This window comes from Nerophis lumbriciformis, linkage group LG26 (assembly GCF_033978685.3).
Source record: "Nerophis lumbriciformis linkage group LG26, RoL_Nlum_v2.1, whole genome shotgun sequence".
NCBI lineage: Eukaryota > Metazoa > Chordata > Actinopteri > Syngnathiformes > Syngnathidae > Nerophis > Nerophis lumbriciformis.
In genome coordinates, this window is record NC_084573.2 from 1,102,501 (window position 1) to 1,110,983 (window position 8,483).

Consider the following 8,483-nt stretch of genomic DNA (forward strand, 5'->3'; position numbering starts at 1 on the left):
GGTTACAAATTTTTTTTGCACAAAAATCCTATTTTTGGTTGTAAATCTTTTTTTTGTCTATAAAATCGTTTTTGTGGTTGTGATTTTTTGTTTTGTTTATGTAATCATTTTTTTTGGTTACAAATGTTTGTTTTGTTTTTTTTAACTCAAAAATGCTTTTTATATTGCAAATAATTTTATTTTGTTATAAAATCGTTTTTGTGGTTTGTTTTATAAAATAGTTTTTTTGGCTGCAAATTTGTTTCTGCTCAAAAATCTTTTTTTATTGCAAATTATTGTATTTTGTTTATTAAATCGTTTTTGTGGTTTTGGATTATTAAATAGTTTTTTTTTTTCGGTTGCAAATGTGATTTTTGCTCAAAAATCAGTTTTTATAAAAATAACTTCTATGTTTGAAAATCTTTATTTTGTTTATAAAATCGTTTTTCTGGTTGTAATTTTTTTGTTTTGTTTTGTTAATATCCTTTTTTTTGGTTGCAAATGTTATTTTTATTCAGAAATGTATTTTATTTATTTTTTGGTGGGTTTTGGATTATAAATTGTATTTTTTTCGGTTACAAATTTTTTTTGCACAAAAATCCTATTTTTGGTTGTAAATCTTTTTTTTGTCTATAAAATCGTTTTTGTGGTTGTGATTTTTTGTTTTGTTTATGTAATCATTTTTTTTGGTTACAAATGTTTGTTTTGTTTTTTTTAACTCAAAAATGCTTTTTATATTGCAAATAATTTTATTTTGTTATAAAATCGTTTTTGTGGTTTGTTTTATAAAATAGTTTTTTTGGCTGCAAATTTGTTTCTGCTCAAAAATCTTTTTTTATTGCAAATTATTGTATTTTGTTTATTAAATCGTTTTTGTGGTTTTGGATTATTAAATAGTTTTTTTTTTTCGGTTGCAAATGTGATTTTTGCTCAAAAATCAGTTTTTATAAAAATAACTTCTATGTTTGAAAATCTTTATTTTGTTTATAAAATCGTTTTTCTGGTTGTAATTTTTTTGTTTTGTTTTGTTAATATCCTTTTTTTTGGTTGCAAATGTTATTTTTATTCAGAAATGTATTTTATTTATTTTTTGGTGGGTTTTGGATTATAAATTGTATTTTTTTCGGTTACAAATTTTTTTTGCACAAAAATCCTATTTTTGGTTGTAAATCTTTTTTTTGTCTATAAAATCGTTTTTGTGGTTGTGATTTTTTGTTTTGTTTTGTTTATGTAATTGTTTTTTTTTGGTTGCAAATGTTTGGGGGGTTTTTTAAACTCAAAAATCATTTTTATATTGCAGATTCTTGTATTTTGTTTATAAAATCGTTTATTTTTGGTTGTAATTTTTGTTTTGTTTTGTTAATATCGTTTTTTTTGGTTTCAAATGTTTTTTTTTATTCAGAAATGTATTTTTTTATTTTTTTTATTTATTTAGCAAATTCTTTTATTTGGTTTATAAATACATTATGTAATCGTTTTTTTTGGTTACAAATGTTTGTTTTGGTTTTTTTAACTCAAAAATGCTTTTTATATTGCAAATAATTTTATTTTGTTATAAAATCGTTTTTGTGGTTTGTTTTATAAAATAGTTTTTTTGGCTGCAAATTTGTTTCTGCTCAAAAATCGTTTTTGTGGTTTTGGATTATTAAATAGTTTTTTTTTTTCAGTTGCAAATGTGATTTTTGCTCAAAAATCAGTTTTTATTTATATTTTTTGGGGGTTTATAAAAATAGCTTCTATGTTTGAAAATCTTTATTTTGTTTATAAAATCGTTTTTCTGGTTGTAATTTTTTGTTTTGTTTTGTTCATATAATCGTTTTCTTGGTTGACGTTGTTTTTTTTTACTCAAAAATCCTTTTTATATTGCAAATTATTTTATTTTGTTTATAAAATCGTTTTTGTGGTTTTGGATTATAAAATAGTTTTTTTTCAGTTACAAATCTTTTTTTTTGTTTTATAAAAATAGCTTTTGTGGTTGTAAATCTTTTTTCTGATTGTAATTTTTTCTTTTGTTTTGTTTATCTAATCGTTTATTTGGTTGCAAATATTTTTTTACTCAGAAATTCTTTTTATATTGCAAATTCTTTTATTTGGTTTATAAAATCGTTTTTGTGGTTTTGGATTATAAAATGTTTTTTTTTCGGTTTCAAATCTTTTGGTTGTAAGTCTTTTTTGGCTCAAACATCAGTTTTTTATTGCAAATCTTTTTTTGCACAAAAATCCTATTTTTGGTTGTAGATCTTTTGTTTTGTTTATAAAATCGTTTTTGTGGTTTGTTTTCTAAAATAAGCTTTTTTGCTTGCAAATCTTTTTTCTCAAAAATCCTTTTATATTGCAAATCATTTTTGGGGGGGTTCATATAATATTTATTTTTTTGGTTGTCAATCTTTTATTTTGTATATAAAATTGTTTTTGTGGTTTTGGTTTACAACTTTTTTTTGGGCTGCAAATTTGTTTCTGCTTGGAAATTCTTTTTTTTCCCGGTTGTAAATTTTTTTTGCTGAAAAATCTGTTTTTAATGCAAATCTTTTTTTTGGTTCATATAAAAAACTTCTGTGGTTGAAAATCTTTTTTTTAATTTTTTTTATGAAATCTTTTTTTGGTTGTAATTTTTTGTTTTGTTCATATAATCGTTTTTTGGTTGCACATCCTTTTTTTGTTCATGAAAGTTTTTGTGGTTAACAGATTGTTTTTGTTTGTTTAAAAAATGTTTTTTGTAACTACAAATCTTATTTTTTTGGTTTTAATTTGTTTTGTTTTGTTTAATAATTGCTCTTTTGTTTTTGCTCAAAATCCTTTTTTGGTTGCAAATTTTGTGTATTATTCCTTGTTTTAGTTTAAATTTTTTTTTATGAATCGCTTTTTTTTTGGTTTATAAAAGGTTTTTTGGTTGTAAATAATTTTTTTGTCTATAACTAGTTTTTTTTTGCAAAAATGTTCGAGGGTTAAAATGTTTTGCATGGATGGAGAAGAGGAAGTCAAAATGAAGAAATTGTGGATGAAAGATGAAAAGTTTTTGGGGATATTACTAAAGGGACCGTAGTCAGACCAATGTGGTGTGTGCATGATGCGAGGCAAGAGTGCCAATACCGCACCACCGCTCACCCTTTAGAGCACAGCTGTCACTTCCTGCGTGTTGACTTTGCTGCCTTTGTTTGCCCCACAGAGATTGTGGACTACACGGAGCGCCTGCAGGTCCTGAAGGACATCGTGAAGAAGTTCCCCTCGGTCAACTACCAGGTCTTCAAGTACATCATCACTCACCTGAACAGGTAAACGCTGCAGAGGGCAAACGAAGGCAGTGTGGAGTCGGTAACAGAAAAGATGTCAAGTGCATCAATTTGCCTGAAAATACCCCCAAAAAAGTCTGTATCGTATTTGATACTGAACAGTAAAGTAAAATATATAACTAGATGAGGAATTGCATGTGAACGCTTCAATGCTGAAGTTGAAGTGAAATTCTGGATTTTTTGTTAGAATAGTTGAAGTAGAGCACACAATTCCCAAACAGGATGAATATTTTGTAGTTGGAACAGTTTGAATGAAAAATGTGGGAGTTGTGGAACTTTGAAGAATGTTCCATTCATTTCAATGGGATATTTGGAAATTTAGGGAAAAGTGGGAATTTTTTTGGTTATATGATTATATGAACCTCACAAAAAGAATTTGCAATGTAAAAGGATTTTTGAGAAAACCAAAAAAGATTCTTTTGGAAAACAAACCACAAAAACGATTTAATAAACAAAATAAAAGATTTGCAAGCACAACAACGATTTTATCAATAAAATAATTTGCAATATAAAAAGGATTTTTGAGTTAAAAAAAAAATAATTACATTTGCAACCAAAAAAAAACGATTATATGAACAAAACAAAAAAATCACAGCCACAAAAACGATTTTACAAACAAAAATAGGATTTTTGTGCAAAAAAGATTTGTAACCGAAAAAAATTATTTTATAATCCAAAACCACAAAAACTATTTTATAAACCACATAAAATAATTTGCAATATAAAAAGGATTTCTGAGTTTAAAAAAAAAAAAAAAAATTATATGAACCCCAAAAAAAAGCATTTTGGAGAAAAAGATGTGCAAGCAAAAAAGCTTATTTTATAAACCAAACCACAAAAACGATTTTACAAACAAAATAAAATAATTTGCAAGCACAAAAATTATTTTTGAGTGAAAAAGATTTGCAAGCAAAAAGGCTTATTTTATAAAACAAACCACAAAAACGATTTAATAAACAAAATAAAAGATTTGCAAGCACAACAACGATTTTATCAATAAAATAATTTGCAATATAAAAATAATTTTTGAGTTAAAAAAAAAAAAATACATATGCAACCAAAAAAAACGATTATATGAACAAAACAAAACAAAAAAATCACAGCCACAAAAACGATTTTACAAACAAAAATAGGATTTTTGTGCAAAAAAGATTTGTAACCGAAAAAAATAATATTTTATAATCCAAAACCACAAAAACTATTTTATAAACCAAATAAAATAATTTGCAATATAAAAAGGATTTCTGAGTTTAAAAAAAAAAAAAAAAATTATATGAACCTCCCAAAAAGAATTTGCAATATTAAAGGATTTTTGAGAAAACCAAAAAAGCTTCTTTTGGAAAACAAACCACAAAAACGATTTAATAAACAAAATAAAAGATTTGCAAGCACAACAACGATTTTATGAATAAAATAATTTGCAATATAAAAAGAATTTTTGAGTTAAAAAAAAAAATAATTACATTTGCAACCAAAAAAAACGATTATATGAACAAAACAAAACAAAAAATCACAGCCACAAAAACGATTTTACAAACAAAAATAGGATTTTTGTGCAAAAAAGATTTGTAAACGAAAAAAAATAATATTTTATAATCCAAAACCACAAAAAGTATTTTATAAACCAAATAAAATAATTTGCAATATAAAAAGGATTTCTGAGTTAAAAAAAAAAAAAAAATTATATGAACCTCCCAAAAAGAATTTGCAATATTAAAGGATTTTTGAGAAAACCAAAAAAGCTTCTTTTGGAAAACAAACCACAAAAACGATTTAATAAACAAAATAAAAGATTTGCAAGCACAACAACGATTTTATGAATAAAATAATTTGCAATATAAAAAGGATTTTTGAGTTAAAAAAATAAATAATTACATTTGCAACCAAAAAAAACGATTATATGAAAACAAAACAAAACAAAACAAAAAATCACAGCCACAAAAACGATTTTACAAACAAAAATAGGATTTTTGTGCAAAAAAGATTTGTAACCGAAAAAAATAATATTTTATAATCCAAAACCACAAAAACTATTTTATAGACCAAATAAAATAATTTGCAATATAAAAAGGATTTCTGAGTTTAAAAAAATAAAAAAAATTATATGAACCTCCCAAAAAGAATTTGCAATATTAAAGGATTTTTGAGAAAACCAAAAAAGCTTCTTTTGGAAAACAAACCACAAAAACGATTTAATAAACAAAATAAAAGATTTGCAAGCACAACAACGATTTTATGAATAAAATAATTTGCAATATAAAAATAATTTTTGAGTTAAAAAAAATATATACATATGCAACCAAAAAAAACGATTATATGAACAAAACAAAACAAAAAATCACAGCCACAAAAACGATTTTACAAACAAAAATAGGATTTTTGTGCAAAAAAGATTTGTAACCGAAAAAAATAATATTTTATAATCCAAAACCACAAAAACTATTTTATAAACCAAATAAAATAATTTGCAATATAAAAAGGATTTCTGAGTTTAAAAAAATAAATGAAAATTATATGAACCCCAAAAAAAAGCACTTACAATAAAAAAAGCATTTTGGAGAAAAAGATTTGCAAGCAAAAAAGCTTATTTTATAAACCAAACCACAAAAACTATTTTATAAACAAAATAAAATAATTTGCAAGCACAAAAATTATTTTTGAGTGAAAAAGATTTGCAAGCAAAAAGGCTTATTTTATAAAACAAACCACAAAAAGGAGCTTATAAACAAAATCAAAGATTTGCAATATGAAAAGGATTTTTTGAGTAAAAAAACATTTGCAACCAAAAAAAAAAACATTATATGAACAAAACAAAACAAAAAGCCACCCGAACGCCTCGGGCATGTCCGACCGGTAGGAGGCCACGAGGAAGACCCAGGACACGTTGGGAAGACTATGTCTCCCGGCTGGCCTGGGAACGCCTTGGGATCCCCCGGGAAGAGCTGGATGAAGTGGCTGGGGCGAGGGAAGTCTGGGCTTCCCTGCTTAGGCTACGACCCGACCTCGGATAAGTGGAAGTGGATGGATGGATGGATGGATGTGTGTGACTCGTATCTTCATTGGTATCGTCGAGATCGTTGTTGGATCTATTGTCCTGGGTGAAAGCAACTCTGGGCGGGTGTGTGTCTGGTGAAATGACTTTGTGTTTCTTTGTGTTCCAGGGTGAGTCAGCACAGTAAAAGCACGCTGATGACGGCGGACAACTTGTCCATCTGCTTCTGGCCCACGCTGATGAGACCCGACTTCGAGAACAAGGACACCCTGTCCACCACCAAGCTCAACCAGGCGGTCGTGGAGTCCTTCATCGTGCAGAGCGACTACTTCTTCCACGGCGGCGACGTGGTCGACGGCCCAGCCGGCGGCGGCGGGGGCACCGGAACGCCGCCGCCGCGCTGCCACAACATGGTGGAGGCGCTGCTGCCCCTGCAGCTGCCGCCCCCGCTCCAGCCCCAGCAGATCCAGCACGCCATGGCCCCCGAGCACATCCTCTGAGCGGGGGCCGCGGGCAAACCCCAGCCGACGGTGCCGCCTCTCGCTTCCCAGACTCAAGAACTACAACTTGGAAGCTCTTTTCTGGACGTCCGGCTGACTCCTCCCTTAGCCCCGCCCTGAGCTGAAACCACTTCCGTCTTCCTGCAGGTTCCTCACATTTCACCTGTAACCTTCTTTGACCTCAGCCGAAGACTCCAACTCTTGTAGATAGCCCCGCCCCCCCCCCAGGCCCCCACAATGAAGAGCACAGTGTCAATTTGTGTTTTTATTCTTTTCTTTTTGATATATTTCTATGTTGTCTCATTTCTTAACCTGTCCAGTGTGTGTTTGTTTCAACTCGCCTTCCGCCCAGAAGGTTTGGATTTAGGAGGGAAAAACATTGAAAAAAAAGTTCGGCTTCCGCCGGCCGGCTGATGCTTTTATTTTGAAGGGACAAGCCCCCTCTGCCTCAGCACATGAGCGATGTAACCACTAGGTGGCGTCTGCATGGTTTTACTTCCTCCTCCTGAATGTTCTTTTAGTCGAAAGCTTTTATTTTGTTTTGTTGCCACTAAAAAGAAGTTTATATAAGAATCTAAATAGAAGAATTTATCAGCAGGAAAAGGAAAATGCCGACCGTCTTTGAACGCAGCACGCCGGGTTCTGGAGGTTTGTCAAAAGTGGAACGTGACGAGACGGAGAACGCGGAAGTGGACGGAACAGGAAGTTGTTAGCATGCTAACAAACTGCTAGCGACATGAGGGAACGTAGCAAAGTGCAGTCGGGCGGCCATTTTGTGCCGGTTGCCGCTCTCCAAGTCTATTTGGAAACCTTTGCTGACATTTTGGTTCAAAGGGACGACTTCTTTTAGACTAAAGATGGTTTTGACCAATCCAACTTGAGTTTATTTGACATCTCCAACAACATTTGTCATCATGAAGATCACAGCTGGTGTGTAACATAGTCAGAGAACAGCACCTTCATCCTTTCAAAATAAACTCCCCTTTTTTGCCTACAAAAACCTCTCTTGTCCTTTACCACTCCAAGTACACTTATTTAACACTGCTACTTTATTCAAGTACACTTATTTAACGCTTTAAGTGCACCTACTTTATTAAGATGCACTTATTTATCACTATTACTTAAATATTAAATATATAACATTTATGAAGGATTTAAATTAAAAAAAAAAAAAATTATGAAGGATTTAAATAATACGAATTTAAAACATTTATGAAGGATTTAAATAATAAATTCAATGACAAAAATATACAATTCTTGAAGGATTTAAAAATTTAATATATAATATTTGTAAAGGATTTAAATAATACAAATATAAGATTTATGTGGGATTTAAATATTAGACATTTATAAAGGATTTAAATAATAAAAACAAAACAATTATGAAGGATTTAAATAAATTCAATAGTAAAAATATACGATTCTTGAAGGATTTAAAAATGCAATATACAACATTTATAAAGGATTTAAATAATAAGATTTATGAAGAATTTAAATAAATAAAATAATACAAATATAGGACTTATGAAGGATTTAAATATTAAATATTTAACATTATTGAAGGATTTAAATAATAAAAATACAAGATCTATGAAGAATTTAAATAAATAAAATAAAATATAAGATTTATGAAGGATTAAAAAATTAAACATGTAACATTTATGAAGGATTATAATTAATTTACATTTATGAAGGATTTAAATAATAAATTCAATAATAAAA

The 8,483-nt window shown here is 29.1% G+C and overlaps 1 protein-coding gene across 1 annotated transcript in view; it reads left to right on the top strand.

Annotated features, from left to right (window-relative positions):
* Nucleotides 1-7,752, top strand: part of arhgap5 (Rho GTPase activating protein 5) — a 52,809-nt gene extending 45,057 nt beyond the window's left edge. Inside the window, exons 6-7 of the mRNA XM_061987691.1 lie at nucleotides 3,146-3,251; nucleotides 6,431-7,752. Coding sequence (XP_061843675.1) covers nucleotides 3,146-3,251; nucleotides 6,431-6,761 — 437 coding nt within the window. The 3' untranslated portion in view covers nucleotides 6,762-7,752. The remainder of the gene's footprint in view (nucleotides 1-3,145; nucleotides 3,252-6,430) is intronic.
* Nucleotides 7,753-8,483: the final 731 nt, after the last annotated feature.